The sequence below is a fragment of the Falco punctatus genome, assembly GCF_963210335.1.
Source record: "Falco punctatus genome assembly, chromosome: 15".
NCBI classification, from domain to species: Eukaryota; Metazoa; Chordata; class Aves; order Falconiformes; family Falconidae; genus Falco; species Falco punctatus.
This window is the reverse complement of record NC_137595.1, coordinates 14,762,904-14,780,241: the sequence shown is the minus strand read 5'-3', so window position 1 is coordinate 14,780,241 and position 17,338 is coordinate 14,762,904. Positions and strand designations below refer to the sequence as shown.

Sequence of the window (17,338 nt, the reverse complement as noted above, 5' to 3'; positions counted from 1 at the left end):
CGCAGCCGGGCGCGCAACGCGGCCGACGCTCCCCTCACGGCCCCGCGCGCGGAGGGGCGCAGCGCGGGAATCCGGCCCCCCGCCGCGCGCCGCCCACAAGCAGCGGCGGCAGCAGCAGCGACGGCAGCGGGGCCGCCCGTGGCCCCGCCCCGGCGGTCCCCGTCACCCACCTTCCCCCCGCGGCACCGGAGGGGGGACGGCAGCGCGCCGCGCCAGCGGAGGAACGTGTGCGGAGTTGGCAGCGCCAGGTAAGGGGCGGCCGCGGGCCCTGCGGGGCCTCCGGGCCTGCGGGGCGGCCTAGCGCTCGCCGTGGAGGCGGCGGTGGCCGCGGAGGATCGCGTCCCTGGGGGGGCCGGCCCCGGGCTACTCGCGGAGCCGCCAGTTTTTAATCCCCCGGCTCCCGAGCGCGGTGCCGCGGTGAGGGCGGGCGGCGCAGGCGGCGGTGACGGGGCGCCATCCCGCCCCCGGGCGGCCGCGGCTGTGCGGGCGGCCTGGGCCCCGGCCGGGCGGCAGCGCAGCGGGCTCGTCGCCAGGGCGGCTGCTCGGGCGGGTCGGTGGGTTTGCCGTGGTCACAGACGCGTTTGTGAAGACTCATGTCAGGTTTCTGTTTGTTTGCAGGAAATAAAGCGGTTCCGATGCCAGGAGAACGATGCGATTTGGTTGCCTTTCCTTCCGACAGCCCTATGCAGGATTAGTCCTAAACAAAGTCAAAACAGTAGAGACTCGCTGGCGTCCTTTGCTAGCAGGCTACAAGAACTGCACCATTGCCATTCATATCGCTGTTAAGGACTGGGAGGATGAAACGTGGAGAGCAATTCTATTGAATAGATTTGGAATGACACCACAACAAGTGCAAGATTTGCTGGATAAAGGGGAAAGATTTGGCAGAGGAGTTATTGCAGGTAAGCAACCTTGGATTGTAGTTTCGAAGCAGGCTTTCAATCGGCTAACAGTTAAATATGCACCTGCGTTACAGTTACGCTTATTGTAACATTGCTTTAACACTTACTCTGAAGGAATGGTGCCCAAGTGGTGACTGGAGGGCTATTTTGATTCTCACTGTAAGCTGAGGTCAGTGAGGGAACTTGTAAATACAATTTGTTCTTTTTCATTGTGTTGGAAATGTGAAGTATTTTTGACCTTTCAGGCCTCAGTTTTTAAAATAAACTCACTCTACTAAAAAGTTTAGTCCAACTCTGAAGTCTGTACAAGAAATAAAATTTGAGCTAACTCATCATGCAGTAAGATAGTATAACTATGTAAGATAAAATAATAATTGCGTATTATTTCGTTTCATGATAATAACTGTCAGTGCCAAATTTCTTGCATTTTGAGCTTAGGAACCCTTGCTGAAACTGTTTTTACAGTACTCAGTCAAGTGAAGTCATGGCATTGCAGTGTTTTGTATGTTTGACTATTAAATAAATCCTATTTTGGTTCAGCAAATGCTCCATTGCTCTTGTTACTTGAGCAATGAAGAAATCTGTTTCTGTAAGACAAAGTTAGTATGGTGTTCCTTTGCTTATCTTGTACTGAAATACAATGTATATTGCTGTACTGTATACTTACAAAGTTTTTATCCAGCACTTACTTTGCGCTCTTTCCTTGTACATGTCTTTTTGTTACACCATCTGTCTTGCTTTCTCATTGGAATATTTTTAGCTATTCCTCTGCAACAAGTTACTTCTGTCAAATATACTGGAAAATTGTTCTGGTTCTACAGTGCTGAACATTGTGAGGTACTAGGTAACATGCAGATTGTAACCTTGACATAAATTGTATGCCAAGTTGTGAAGTAGGTATCAAAGCTTCTTTGATCTTTAATGTTTTTAATTATTAAGCAATATAGAATTTCCATTTTGTGACAATAACACGGTTCCAGAGAGCAGGAATTCCCAGATAGTTTAATGTTCTCAAAATGTTAGAATAGTGTCCTGATAAGAGCAGAGAGGGTTTTTTTTCATGAAGCTGTTTCAAGGCCAAATAAAACTCAGCTGCTACCAAAACTCCCATCTTCTTAGGTGCAGGCTTCTTTTAACAGCATTCTGTATCATTGAGTTGTGATTACTATTAACTGCGTGCGTGCTTCACCTGTTCTTCACCAACCTAAGTTCAGCCACATAGGTCATACTCTGCAGTGAATGACACTGATCTGAGGTGTGCATGCTTCATACTGTGTTATTCTGGCAACAAATCAGCCTTTTCTGTATGTCCTCTGCAAAAATTACTTTTGAAAAGCTTCTCTGTAAGAGATCAAACAGCCAACTAATTTTAATTTTATAATACAGGATTAATTGACATTGGAGAGACATCACTATATCCGGAAAACTTACCTCCTGAAAAGATTCTGGAGCTGGAAAACAAAGCTGTCCTCAGTAACCTAGAACAGAAATACTTGACTGTTGTTTCAAATCCAAGGTGGCTCCTAGAACCGATTCCTGCCAGAGGGGGAAAAGGTGTGTGGCAGGTGGACATCCCTGAAGAACTGATCCCTTCAGAAGCCTAGGTGTTACCCCTCACTATTATTTTTCCTGCGTAAATGCAAACTTGTCATTCAGAAGTCAGCATCTTGAAACCCAGTGAGTTGTTTAGGATTCCCTTCCAAAACTAATTGTTTGAAATAACAAATACATTTGAAGAACTGCTCTTTTGAGGCAGAATAAACAAGATGTAATTTTTATGACCATTACTGGAAATTATTGGTTTAACAGATTTTTCCTGTATAAATTAACTCAAAGTAAATGCCATTTTTTTAAATAAATGGTTGATGTATTACATGCTGATTTAAAATGTGAGCAAATACAACCATATTATACAATGCATGCATCTCTGATTACATGAGGAAGAGTGAGTTTGTAGGAAACTCCAGAGAAAAAAAAAAACAACATGCTGCCATCATCACAATGACATGTCTCTCAACCCCCTCCTACCTGTACATTTGTGGGACCACCGAGAAAGAAGTCATCCAAGATCAGGCCAGTTCTAGGGGCAGCTCAGAGGCGAAGATTTGCTGTACAAGGTTTCTGTGCATGGTGCACATTATGTGCTGTAAATGTAAAACTTCCAGAAAGGACCAGATTTTCCTCAGTCACAGATAAATACATTAGCTGTGTGTATGATGGGGGGAGCAGTCTGCAGTATATAGCTCTATGACGTGACATGCCTTACTACAAAGGCCTTTGTTAGAAAGGTCCTTGTACAAAATCAAAGGAAGTATTATAATACTTCTCATTTAAAATGAAAAACATCAGTAAGGTTTGAAAAATCTAATATTGAATTATAGACAAGTATGAAGAGTAACAAATAGAAGTCACTAACTATGGCGCTTCTAGAGTTTTCAGAATTCACACCCTACAGGCCGTATAAACCCAGGATGGAACAACTGGCAGAGGCTTTGTATTCAGGTAGTTTATTGGAGGACTTTGAAGATGCATAGTCCAAGGGAACAGTCTCCTAAAGAAAGCTGTGGAAGGTACCTAGCATGCCCCGGGTAGGGGGTCCAAAAGCATTGCCTGCAGGTCTGCCATTTGGACCACAGGTGCAAGCCAGGCAGTGGCAGTATGGTAGAGTTTGGCCCGCAGGTGGCCCAGACAGAGCAGCAGCTTCTACCAGCACAGCTGGAGAGGTGGGAGGTGCAGTCCTGGCTGCAGAGCTGTGCATGTTCTCCTCTGGACCTGCTGTGAATGCACTGCTCTCCTCCTCAGAAGTGGTCTCCCATGCAAGCTCAATGCCTGGTTTTCTTTTCTGGCAGCATGCATGCAACTCTGTGTCTGGTGAATATTCTGCTGGTGTTTGATTTTTCTGGACCAAAGCTTCACTTACACTTTTTTAGCAGGTGTAGAAAATGTCTTCTAAAATTTGGGTTGTAGTAGAAGCAAAACTAAAAAATGCAAAGGAAAAGATTTAGTTGCCACCATCTTGAGACCAGAAACTACAAAGATACAAGAACTGAGAATCTTAATTGTAAGAGAGAAATGTGGCTATTAAAAAAGACTATCAGGGGCATTCTAAACCTGACATTCAGGCTGAATAAAATGGTGTGATAAGTAGTAACCAGTGGTTTTGCCACTTGATAGCAGAGAAGCACAGGATTTTCAAAAGCATACAAACTATTTCAGAAACCCAAACCCCATTACTTTTCAGCCACTTTAGCACGGAATGAACATATAGGTAACTATATGATGCTGCCATGTACCTACTCAGCCTTCAGCAAATGCCACAAGAAAGTGTACATCTGGTACAACACCACACATAGCAAATACAGGGGGAAAAATCCCAATACAATGAGACTATCTTTTCATTTTATGTGTTCAAAGTAATTTGAAATAACTAACATACTTTATCAGCGCTACCGTTCCTCAGAAACAAATGACAATCAGAACATTTGGTACCATCCTCATTTCATATGCAGTAAAGGCTTATTTCACTGGAACAGAAATCCATCCCACTAGAATATTCTGCGAGTTTGCACGTAGAGGATCCAACATACCTCCCTAGCTGTTTCTTCTGCTAGCAAGTCGTTGTGTGAGCCATTTTTGAAAATGCCACAGCTTTCTGGTGAATCCATGCAGAGGGACACGATGAGCGAAGCTTTTCATGCTCTCACTTTCAAAAATGCTCAGGCATCCTCTCCTTGCTAGTACTTCCTCTGAACAATTCTTCGTGAATCACTACACACTTTCCGTTGTCACTCACCAAATGGACTCAAACTGACTGCTTTCAACAACATCCCAGAGGTTCTTTGGAAAGCTGAGGCACGTAGAGGCATTGCCTTTGCTACACCTCTCAGATGAATTCAGACACACTCCTGACCAGGGTTGCTTAGTCAAAGTTTGTAAAGAGCTTTCTTCTACCAGAGGTCCAAAGGCAGCACCACTAGCTGCTCCTTTGTCACATGCTAGACAAAGAGAAGTCATCAAGCCTGACAAATCATCTCCCTTGGCCAGAACAGAATCTCATGAAGTCTCCAATAAGGACAGCTGCGTTGTATTTTTTTTAAACTTTAAGTTTTTCAGCTGAACCCTAGCAGCTAGAATGTCCTGCCAGACAGCCAGCTGAAAGGAAGTGGCTAACTGAAAATCCCAAGGGAGAATTCTCAAACATCACTGCGACACCCATGCTGTGCTGCCACGACATCACAGAGCAGTGTCCATTTCCTAGCAAAATTAAATAGCACTTACTGGTTTTCATTTACGTTTTCATTTACAGGTTTGTTTTTGGGTTTTTTTGACTCAAAAGCCAAAAAATAAAACTGCAACAAAATTCTAAGTGTAGGACAGGACAGGGTTGTGGCTTCAGCTCGTAGCTGGTCCACAGGGAGAAAGAGGAAGTTCTGCAGCATTAACAATGAAAGTGCCACCTGTCTGGAGTTTTTCAGGCACTTGCCCTTCACACATGCAGAAATATCCATATATTCTTTGCTCTCATTGCCATGCTAACACTAAAGAAACACAACCCGTGGTATTTAAGCTGCCTAAACTGTGCAGCTGCAAGGATGTGGGAATATCAGACACTGGAGCACCTCTGCTGTGAAGACAGGCTGGGAGAGCTGGGGTGGTTCAGCCTGGAGAAGAGAAGGCTCCAGGGAGACCTTAGAGCAGCCTGCCAGTACATAAAGAGGGCGACAAGAGAGCTGGGGAGGGGCTGTTTACAAGGGCATGCAGTGATAGCACAAGGGGCAATGGCTTTAAACTGAAAGTGAGTAGATTTTGATGAAATATTAGGAAGAAATTCTTCACTGTGGGGGCGGTGAGTGACTGGCACAGGTTGCCCAGAGCAGCTGTGGATGCCCCATCCCTGGCAGTGTCCAAGGCCAGGCTGGATGGGGCTTGGAGCAACCTGGGCTGGGGGGAGGGGTCCCTGCCCATGGCAGGGGCGTAGAACTAGTTGGTCTTTAAGGTCCCTTCCAACCCAAACCATTCTACGATCTGTTTTTATAGGCTGCTGGAATATAAGTTTTAAAGACTAAATGTCTCAAAAGCACATGGAAGTCATTCTTCAAACAAGAAAATGCTATACCAGTAAGTTCCTACCTTGAAAAGTTTAATCATTTACACCAACACAAAGTTGGTAATGAAGACCAAGCTATGATATTTATACCAGCTAACTTGACAGCTGTAAAACCTACAACTAATGTTTCTGGCATAGACTGCATGCACAATGCAAGAAGGAACAGCTTATTAAACAGCCAGTCTAATGGGAGAACAGTGTACATGCTGCTCAAGAAGCATTAAAACATGAGACTGGAAAAGCAACAAAAGCAACATTTAACTCCCAAGCCAGTGCAAAAATTGAAATACTTACATGAAAATTTACATAGCTAACTCAAAAACATCATGTAAGTTGCTATACATTCTACTTTCCCCCCCCAAAAGCTTTCCAGTTTTTCCCGAGAAGTGCAACACACCTGTGCCTCTGTGGTTAAGACAATGATTGTGGCTGAACAGAAAAAGAACAGGTACTATGCTAAGGCATCCCCCCCAAAGCATTTAAAACAGACATGGAAATCAAACATATATTTAGGATCTAAAAGACACCTGGAATAGCATAGGCATTTCATACAGGGTTTTTAAAAAAATACTTTTAGATAATACTTACACTGTACACAACAAGACTTTTGGACAATATATTACACTGCTAAAATGTTCATATAAATACTATACAGGCAAGCATGCAACCAACCCATTAGGAAGGTTCACATATTAGACCACTATGTATCTCTGGAAAAGCTCTCAGATTATCTTCAAGATCTCTGATTTGTATAATCCAAGCCACTGATTCAGCAATACCTATTTTAAAGTAATTGGGACAAGGCATGAGATGAAATATATTTGTCTGCTGATTCCCAGTTCAATATGCTACTGTCATCTTAATCTGGCATATCAATGTTTAACTTGGGAGGTGGAATCACATATTTTCCAGGACTCTGTGTAATGACCACTCCAGTCTTTTTTCGAAACATTGGTGCAATTTTTGGTGGTTCAGGCAGTGGTGTTTCTTCTGTATCCTCATTATCCTCATGATGAAGATCATAAGAAATATTTCCATACTCTCGTAAGAATGGGAAAATTTCAAGCAGGAACTGGCAAAAGTCTTTGCGAATTCCAAACCACCCTAGAAAAAAATGATAAACTAATTTCACATTACTGCAGAACAGAATGAAAATTTCTGTAGTCTGCCTACATAATCTTGTTTAAGTTCTCTTGATTGTTTGCATATGAATATAAAACTTGTTAGTGCTGCTTTTCAGTGCATTACTTAACACCTATCATATAATATCATAGTTCAGTTTATATACAGATGTACAGAGAACATATACATGCATTTGTATGCCTCTGCATGTCTGCACATGCCTGTTTCTGTGTGTATATCCGTACGTAGAAGTTACCAGCTATACTACCACAGCAAGAATACATTTCATTTCACGTGTTAAGAAGTGTCAGTTCACATCAGTACACAGAGGAAGAAAACAAAAGACTCTGCATGTCAATTCAAAGCAATCAGTGCCACATGGGAATTACCAACCACATTTTGGTATTACCTGCACTAGATTAGGAAACAATACACATTCTGTGTTTTTCATATACTTTGCTATATGCAAAGACTTGAAAGAGAACATTTAAGTAAGTGGCACTCATAATTCAGAGATGGCACAGATTAGCCAATACCAAAGGTCAGTGTTCAAAGGAACAGCCTGCCCGAGTCAATTCTTTCATACTGAACAAAAGCAAATTATTAAGCATTTGCCAGGAAATATCCCATACAATCCCATCTTTTTGCAGAGATTACACTTCATGGCCAACTGGTGTATTTTGCTAAGCACTTTGTAAAGGTGGATTTTCACACAAGCGTTCTGAGGCTCGCTTTAGGGGAAGAGTCTTTTTAAAAAAATTACATAAATATTTATTAACCCTACAGAAGATAAAATGACACGTGGCTTTCCAAAAGACTCATTTGGCCATACATTTTCAAAGGCATGAAATTAAAAAAACCAACCAGTAACAATTTTCCATACAGTAACAATATAAAATGTATGGAGATAAGCTGAGTCATGACCAAAGAAAGAAATTCTCAATATACTTCACAATCACACCAAAACTGAAGTGAGTTTATATAACAAACATCACAGCTGTTTCCTTTCAAGTCTGAAAAATCCTAACAAATTTTATTGTCTTGTCAACAAGGAACATAACTGCAACGTGGATGGCAAAAGCTACTCATCTGCACTGATTCAGTAATGTTAGATGGCTGAAAGTACAAACACTGCTGTCAGCAGTACTAGCTGTGGTGCAGATAAAGCCTAGTAAATCTACACTGGCCACTCAGGCGACTGAAGCTACAAGTAAGCACAGAGTAACAGAGCACTATTTGGCCAAAAAGAAAAGAGAATACTAGTTCAGGCTACTAGGACAAATGCTAATTAAAAATAATACGTGCTACACTATTTCCAGAACCCAGAGTAGAAAGATCCAGTCATGTCCCGCAAGAATGAAACCCATGGAAATAAGGAAGGATAAAAGGCTAAAGTTACAACTAAATCCCATTGAGATTTCGAGTTGAGTTCGAGCAAAAGTTATGCTTTTATAAGTAAAAAAAAGCAAGACACACTATAAACACTGAAAACTTAGTAAAATCACCTGAAAACAACAGCAAGACATCTGAATGCTTTCATGAAAGAATTTACAAAAAAATCCCTTTTTGAAAATACAAGGCTTAAATGTATTTTAGTAAGATTTGAGTTTCAGTATGTTTCTACAATTTTTAAATACTTACAGTGATTTCCTCCTTTTTGTCCAAATGTTGTTGCCATTAAAGTTATGAGTGAAAGCCAGAGAGGAACAAATATGGGTATAAAAGAAAAAGAATTATGCCCATCCAGTCTGTGTACTAGTAAGATCTAAATTGTAAAAAAAATTAGTGTCAGTTTAATTGCAACACCCACTTTCATGCTTCTTAAAACATATGCTTATCTCAGATCTTTAAGTTCACACATCTGTGAAAACAGCCTCCACAGAAACATGTAGTTAGTTCCAATGAGATGTATATTTTGCTCAAAAAAAAACCCCAAACAACAAACCACTTTAAAGAAACAGAATTCTTGGTTTTCTTTCATATTTGTTGTTCATATTTTATTCCAAAACAAAAAGTAGTATTCTTATTTTTTTAAGTTCAAAGACAGACAGAGCAGCATTCATTACTCACTGAAAAAAGAACAAGATACATAAAACTCATGATGCTTTTTCCTACCTCAAATGTGAGCAGTGGAACTACAATTGTCATCCAGCTGACAGCCATCGTTATGTGTGTCCTCCTTTGCTCAGCAATCACATCCATAGAGCGCAAGAACAGAACAGACCATACAATGTAATAGAGCACTACTAGACACAGAAAGGACATCAAGATCCACAGTGGAACACAAACAACCTGAAAGAAGAAGAAATGAACTGCTTTTCCCCCTGACAGCAATACATTTTTATCAGTAACATTTGTTTCAGGTGTGGGATTTTTAAAGAAAAAAAAGTTCACATATTAAATCTAAACAAGAAGGATTTTAAGTGTAACGCTCTTTAATACAATCTCTACCAGAAAAGCTTCACAAATTGTGTGCACTGTTATGACCCGTATCAGCTCACTGGGGTTCCTCAGCTTTGTAAATGCCATCAAGCTGAAACAATTTAAAATTATCATAGAACGACTTGGGTTGGAAGGGACCTTAAAGGTCACCTAGTCCCAGCTCCCCTGCCATGGGCCACCAGCCCAGGTTGCTCCAAGCCCCATCCAGCCTGGCCTTGGACACTGCCAGGGATGGGGCATCCACAGCTGCTCTGGGCAACCTGTGCCAGTGTCTCACCACCCTCGCAGTAAAGAATTTCTTCCTAATACCTAATCCAAATCTCCCCTCTTTCAGTTTGCCCCTTGTCCTATCACTGCATGCCCTTATAAAAAGTCCCTTGTAAAAAGGATGGACTCCGGTCATACATTGACTATTCACTGTAGTAAATATCTTTAGGAAATTCAGCATTTAAACAAGGATAAGAAGAAAACACTTGTTACATACAAGCCACGGCCATCTGATGATCTCATCTAGTCTGAGTGCAATAAATATGAACTGTAGAATATTGACTGAACACAAGATTTCAAGCTAGAAAAAGAAAATACATTAGTTAACTCTTAGCATGATAAAGCTGTTTCCAACATAAGCAAAGAATCTGTCAAAGGACTTTTCTGACTCCATGCTTATCACTGCAATATGGAACATCATCAGCATTTAAATTAGTTATCACTAAGCATCCCTAAATTTGAAGGCTGTGATCCCAATAGGGTAAATGTAGAGGCAGCTGCCTCTTGAAGAAAGGCTTTCCTGATATTAAAAAAAAAAAAAAACAAAACAACAAAACATAAAAAGAATCACTATCTGCAACACTTATTAGAATGATTACAGGAATAAGAAAAGCCTAACGGAACAGACTGGAAAAAAAAAAAAGGTTTAAAGTCCCAGCTCAATCTGGAGGGAAGGAAAAATACATAGAATAGTGGAAGATGACATCAGATTCAATCATTTATTGTATAATTCAGAGATCTTTTAAATTACACTAAAGACACTTGTTTTTTGAGGCAATACAATAAAGCAATACTTCCCATTAAAAATGTTAATGGAAGACTTATGCATGTCCTTCTTGCCACTATGAGAACTAACCCAAAATTATACTGGGGGAAAAAAAATCAAGTTTGTGTCTACTTGAACGAAGTAAAACAATGTAACACCAGCAGACCCAGCAAGAATCTGTTTCTAAAGTTTATAGGCAATGCTACATGGGTAGAAATTTCAAAGATCAGAGAATTATTATCTGAAAGGCTAAGTGAAGCTTGAATGTAAGTTAGAAACATCTTCTGTTTTAAAAAAAACCCATATAGTTATGTAAGGCATCTTTGAAATGTAGTATTTCCCAGAAGGCAGACAGTATGTGCTACTTTTCACTAGCATATGATTGTTAGTGTGTACTGTGATCTCTTTGAAAAATGCCTTTGACTCAACTCATTATACTGTGAGTTTCAAAAATCCAACAGGCAGCAGGTACTGCCTACTTCAGAGACTGCACTGAAATCTTCACTGTTGAAGTACAGGTAGCTTTAATAACACTGGAAAATTACACTTAAAATAATTTTGTACCACTGGCTTTCTCAAAAGAATAGGCCAGCAAACCCCACACTCAAGCATAAGACCAAGCAACCTGAAAACTGCAGGAGTACATAAAGAGAAAAAAAATTAAATAAAAAAATTGGAGGATCTATTGCTATAAATAATTTTTAGAACCAAATTAACATGAGCTATATATGGCAAGTGCATGTACATTAGGAGTGGCTGGTCTCACAATTTAATGAATTAAGTATGACTTAAATAAATGGTGCTTTGTTGACTATAAATATAGCACAACACACAAAAGAAAGCTTTTTCTGAGCCCTCATGATACACAGACAAAACACCAGTATGTACACACTTATCACCTAATCAGTTTCAGAATAGGAAGAAGCAGACAATATAATTCAGATTAAATAATTATGAAAATAATAATAGATTAGTAACTACTTTGATTACTTATGCCAAAAATTAATATCCTGGATTAAAGACTGGCCCCTCTTATGTTTCTAGCAAATGAAACAAATAATGAAATCTTCCCAGACTAAAAAGAAAATAGAACAGCATTAAATGAAGATGACAAAATAGTGAAAATAAGAGTTGACAGTTAACTGCATTAAGTTATTTTCTTTGAGACAGCTGTTGCCTTTTAGGGGTGAGGGGGTTTCATATTTTTTTTCTGCTGGTACTTAGCAGCTGTGCAGTCAACTGCAAATCAATGGGTAATCAAGCATCATCCAGTAGAAGGCAAGTACTTCCACACAAATTTGACTTTTAGGAATGGTTAAACATGACTAGAACTCTGCAAAATGAAAGGCTATCGGCAACATTTTTAAATCAACAATTTAAAGTATCAGTTTACCAGCCATCCTAACGATCACCTGCCAAAAATGTTTCTCTCTAGAGATAAATTCAGCATATGATAACATTAGAAAAATATTCCCTTGAAATTAAAACAACTGAAAAAGCTGAACCTTATCTAAAAAATCTGATTTTTAATTGTCATGGAGTAGTTTGAGGTCATATAAAAAAATCCTTAAAAAGAACAATTCAATAAGAACTCTAAAGTTACTGCAAAATGCCACAACTGTGGGAAGATCTTGAGAATCCTTGTGAAGTTCTTCCCAAATCAAAAGGAGTGAGTTCGGCAAGAAGACAGAGGAAGAAAATAAAATCCTACCTGTTTTTTATGTCTACCATCTGCATTCCCAAATTAAAGTTTAAGCACACAGACTGAGATAGTAAGAAGTTTTCAACTCTAATTATCTAGGGCTCTGGAAGTTCAGTTCTCCTAGGAACAGTGCTTACTATCAGTAGAATTTTCTTAAGAACCCTCCATTTTAGTGTCTAGTATTAGTCCATATCGCAGAGTTTGTGGTGAGTTCTTTTAACACACAATAAGAAAAAAAGGCAGGTTTAAAACATGCTGCAATTTGGTAGTTGAAAAAACTAGAAAAATTATGTTCTTCCCGATCCTGATTTTTCATGCACATTTGCAGGTCAGTGCAAACAATTAATTCAATTGATGCAGTCATCCATATCATGCTTTACGGAGAGATTAACTGTAACGGAACTGATAGAGTTTCGCATTTCCACAAGTTTTACACATAACAAAGCGTTACCTCCAGGGACCTGTCATGTCGGAATCCCCACACACAAGCTGCAACTGACACTGGAGATACAAAGAATAATGGCATGAAGACCAGAAGCCAGAAATGGGTTCCTCTTTCAATCCTGTCACACACCAGAACTTCAAACATCAGCAGTAGCAGGTGGATGCCTACTGCAATTAACATAGCTTTGAACTCCACACAGGTTTCTCCTTCTGCTCTAATGAGAGGATAAGGAAGCATTCAGTTTACGTGTCAATAAAAGAGCACACTATCCTGCAAACGTCCCAAGACACTTTGTTAAAAATCATTATGTTTCAGGTATTAACACTTGTTTTTAATAAATATACACATTATGCCCAAATAGCCACTATTGAACTACACTCTTGATGATGTAACAGGATTTCATGCCCATAAAGCTGCACATTTAAAGTATTTTACCCAACTTCGAAAAAAATAAAAAGGAATTTACAGAATTTATTCCCACAAACATCTTACTTTGCAAATGTTACACATTTACCTACATTAGTGTATTAAACTACTTGAATTTTTCTTATAAAACTGAAACTAAAGCCTGACAAAGTTCTCAGTGCTGACAGCATGTTCAAGAATCGATGAATATTCATACGTATGTTCACTAAGGTTATAGGCACACCAAGGAGAAAAAATAAAATAAAATCAATATTCTTCAAGCTGATCTATACATTTCAGGAAACCAACTTAGAAAATAATCTAGTTATATACAGTAGATTCCTAGTGCATATGAAGATACATATTTCTCTATGGCTTATACTGAAGCAAAGAATTCCTAGCATTCTAACAGAAAAGTGGGAAAAGTCACTCCACGGAAGTTTTAGCTTCCCACAGACAGCAGTGTTGAAGCTTGCGATAAACTAGGAGTAAGACCTCCCCAGCTGAATAAAGCTGTTTGCATACACCATAGGTTATGGTAATTATTTAAAATACACTGAAAACAAACCTTCTGGATACTCTATCTTATGTTGTTAAAAAAATATTTATAAATTTGATACAGTATGGGAAACATATTATGTTCCCTCCGTTTTGCAAAATAATTAACCTCAACTTACCGATACTGTGGGTTTCGGGCCCACACTCCTGTTCCCACTGAGGCACCAATAATCACCATTAACTTCCACAACCATATTGGAGCAAATACAGCCCAGTAACTCCATTGAATTTTGTCATCCAGCCGTAGAGAGAGCAACACAGAAAAAAGCAGCAGGCAGGCATAAATAAGAAATTTACTATTAAACAAAACAAACAAAAGAAAAGTCAGAAATTGAAGCAGGCAATACAAACTCCGTAAAGAACAAGAAAATCAGTCATAGCTGAAATTTAATCAGAAAACATCTGTCAAACTTCTTTGCAAAGAATCAAATCAGTTCTGAAGAGTCAAATATTTCATCATAAATATAGCATAAGTCATCTCTTTCACTTATAAAACCATTGCTTCAAGGGAACACTTCAAAAGCATTCTTGTATGACAAACTTAATGAATGGACATCTATAAATAGTTCCCTCCCACAAGGATCCAGTCAGGAGCTGTATTACTAGAGGCTCAGAAATATACCAGTTGTACATGTTTTTAGATGTGTTCTTTCATACAAATCAAATGAGATAGGTTTTGACATTCAAAACTAAGTTACATAATTCATGTAATTTTATCCACACTAATTTTAACTAAAGATTAAAAAATATTGCATACTGTAATAAGGCAGACTCCAGAGATTTTTTTTAAGATTATTTTTATATTCTATTTTAAAAAGCAACACTATATGGGAAAAAAAGGTTAAACTTTTTAAGTTACTGATTAGGGAGTGAAGTTTTTAACTGGAATAGGGAGGATGGTGCTTACAAGTTTAATATAGTTATGTTGATACATTTTATCATCTAGTCAACCTAAGTATGGAGTAAATGTATCTGGAACACTTGAGAGCAGTGGCACAGCAGCTGTTTGTACCACCACAAATCAGACACAGTAATTACATAGTACCTCATTTCCTCTCCTGTGAACACAGGCTGAGAGAGTTGGGGTTGTTCAACCTAGAGAAGGCTCCGCGGAGACCTTATAGAAGCTTCTCAATGCTTATAGAGGGCTTATAAGAAAGGGGACAGACATTTTAGAAGGGCCTGCAGCAACAGGAAATGGGTAATGGTTTTAGACTAAAAGAGGGTAGATTTAGATGAGCTATGAGGAAGAAATTCTTCATTGACAGGGTGGTGAGACACTGGCACAGGTTGCCCAGAGCATCTGTGGGTGCCCCATCCCTGGCAGTGTCCAAGGCCAGGCTGGATGGGGCTTTGAGCAACCTGGGCTGGGGGGAGGGGTCCCTGCCCATGGCAGGGGGCTGGAACTACATGGTCTTTAAAATCCTTTCCAACCCAAACTATTTTACAGTTCTATTATCATTTCCCCACATTACAGGAATGGAAAAAGCCCCCCACCCATTCACTGGAGGCTCACAGACTGCTTTATAAAACACGTAATTAGGCTTCAACACCACTTCAGTGAAGTAATTACATGTATTTTAAAACACGGATAACCTAAGGAACAGAGTAAAGCAGCAATAGTCAGGAATACTACACCCTTTCTCCAACAGCACAACAAACTACTCACTTTCACTCTCATCAAATACAAAACATTAATTGGATCAGCACTGCCTTGTTTAGATATCAAGCTGCTTTGTCTCTATCCAGAGCAAGTGTCTAGCTGCTCCTTTAAAATGAAAGCGCAGTTTATTGTGTCAGCATCTCCTTGCATGTTTGATGAAACTACCTCAGGATGGGATGATACAAAACAATCCCTCTTCGTAGCAACAGAGATATCCCTAAGCTTCCTAAGGTATTCATACTTTTGCCAACATTCAATATTTGTTTAATTTGTAGTTTCCCTGGCTCTTCCATAAACACAGGGGTAAAATGCCACATAGTAAAATATCACTGCTCCCTGAGCATTCCAGTAAACATCAAAACATTCAAGATTAAGCTATCTGCACAAGTACAGCATTCAGCTTGCTCATTCATCATGTAGACACCATCCAAATCAGCTGCAAGCATCGCTTAGCAATAACAAAACTTTATAAGCTTCTGGAACTTCTGTTGCTGCTTTTCCATGACTTCCAACCACGCACATGGAAACTGTTTATTTCAGCCTCTCTGCAACAATGCATTTCCTGAAGCACTGGTTGCCCTTCTGTTTGTCTAAACAACCGATTGAACACAGCTTTTTGTAATTGCAGTCATGTAAGGCTTCTTTCAAGAGCAAGACTTTTCCAGGACTCTCAGTATTTCATGTCACCCCGCACAAGTTACTTGTGGGCCTTTATCTGGTGGTCTTAAAAAGCCTGGTAACTGCAAAGCCGGTGGAATCCAACTCATTTGCTCAGCTTCCTTAAAAGCTCCATGTATCCGTACTTGCTCGGCAAGACGGCAGAAGCCCAAGTTGGAGTGACTGTTGCCTTGTTCATTTTAGAAGAGCCCAGAGCTCGCTCTGAACAAAGGCAGCCCATCAGTATCTTTAAGCACGGTGCCTTCGCACCTGCAAAACCTGAGCCGTTACCGTATGTCAGACGCTGGTTCTAGAGCACGAGGCAGCTCAGCTTTCTAGCAGAAAGCTTCATACCCCGGGTCATCCGGTTGAAACGTTCAAAAATCTGACGGAGACTTTGGAGAAACGTCGGAAAGTTACATAGTAAAACGGAAGAGCAAAGGAGCGGGACGTGGCCTGCCGCCCCGGTGAGGGCCGCCCGCGCTTGCAGCCGCGTCGGGCACGGCGGGGAGCAGGGACCGACCGACCGCCCCGCCGCTCCGGTCCACACGCACCGGCGCCCTCCGCCGGGACCGCGCTGCCGAGCCCGGTCCCCGCCCCGGCCGACCCACCGCGCCGCGGCCCCGCAGCGAGCGGCTGTGCCGGGCCTGGCGCTGCTTCCCCACCGGCCGCGGCCCGGGCCGCGCCGCGCCGCCGCTTCCGGACGCGCTCCCCCCGCCGAGCGTAGCGCTCCGCCGCGGCCGGGCCAGGTGCCGCTCCGCCACCGCGCACAGCCCAACAACGGCCACCGAGCGGACCCCGCGCAAGCGGCGCGGCCCGGGGCCGCCCGTTCAGCGCCCTCACCTGGGGTTGAAATCTTGGAACAGGCCGCGCAGGTTCATCGCGGCGCGACCCTCCGCCCCCGCCGCACTCTACCAGGCGCGCATAGCGCGGCCGCCGCCACCGGAGCCGGGCCTGGCCTCGCCACCGCTCCGCCCCCGCCGGAACCGGGCAGCCCCGCGCATGCGCGCCGCCCGCCAGGCCGCGAGGCGCCGTTCCCCCGCCGGGCAGCGGGCCGCCGCACCGGGCCCACGGGCGCGCGCTGACACGCCGCGCGTGCGCGCGTCGCAGGGCGGAAGCGCCGGCAGCGGCCGGGCCGGGCCGGGCCGGGGGGAGGCGGGGGGCGCCCGTCCCCTGTTTGGGACCCTGCCCGGGCCCGGCAGGCCGTTCCCCACCGGGAGAAGGGAGGGGTCGGGGGCGCGGTGGCCGTGGGGGCATGTCGCGGTGTGCGTTTGGTGCTTAGGGAACGGCTCTGCGGAAAGT

At 42.0% G+C, this 17,338-nt stretch overlaps 2 protein-coding genes across 2 annotated transcripts; one reads left to right on the top strand and one right to left on the bottom strand.

The window, feature by feature from the left end:
• Positions 1-105: 105 nt before the first annotated feature.
• Positions 106-2,757, top strand: LOC308053900 (protein EOLA1-like). Its single transcript, XM_080365813.1, has 3 exons — positions 106-248; positions 619-902; positions 2,289-2,757. The coding sequence occupies exons 2-3, from the start codon at positions 650-652 to the stop codon at positions 2,504-2,506; spliced, it is 471 nt and encodes a 156-aa protein (XP_080221939.1). The 5' UTR covers positions 106-248; positions 619-649; the 3' UTR covers positions 2,507-2,757.
• Positions 2,758-5,381: 2,624 nt separating this feature from the next.
• On the bottom strand, positions 5,382-17,127 carry TMEM185A (transmembrane protein 185A). Its single transcript, XM_080365790.1, has 7 exons — positions 16,880-17,127; positions 13,836-14,012; positions 12,760-12,967; positions 10,058-10,141; positions 9,247-9,423; positions 8,773-8,896; positions 5,382-7,113 (listed from the first exon to the last, which is right to left on the bottom strand). The coding sequence occupies exons 1-7, from the start codon at positions 16,915-16,917 to the stop codon at positions 6,869-6,871; spliced, it is 1,053 nt and encodes a 350-aa protein (XP_080221916.1). The 5' UTR covers positions 16,918-17,127; the 3' UTR covers positions 5,382-6,868.
• Positions 17,128-17,338: the final 211 nt, after the last annotated feature.

Bases quoted from the DNA above. Each gene is read 5' to 3' on its own strand.
- LOC308053900 (XM_080365813.1), top strand. From the start codon at position 650: ATGCGATTTGGTTGCCTTTCCTTCCGACAGCCCTATGCAGGATTAGTC. The intron at 903-2,288 runs GTAAGCAACCTT...TTTATAATACAG, and splicing joins TGGCAGAGGAGTTATTGCAG to GATTAATTGACATTGGAGAG.
- TMEM185A (XM_080365790.1), bottom strand. From the start codon at position 16,917: ATGAACCTGCGCGGCCTGTTCCAAGATTTCAACCCCAG. The intron at 12,968-13,835 runs GTAAGTTGAGGT...TCCTCTCATTAG, and splicing joins GCCCGAAACCCACAGTATCG to AGCAGAAGGAGAAACCTGTG. The intron at 9,424-10,057 runs GTATGTAACAAG...TTCTTCTTTCAG, and splicing joins TCATCAGATGGCCGTGGCTT to GTTGTTTGTGTTCCACTGTG.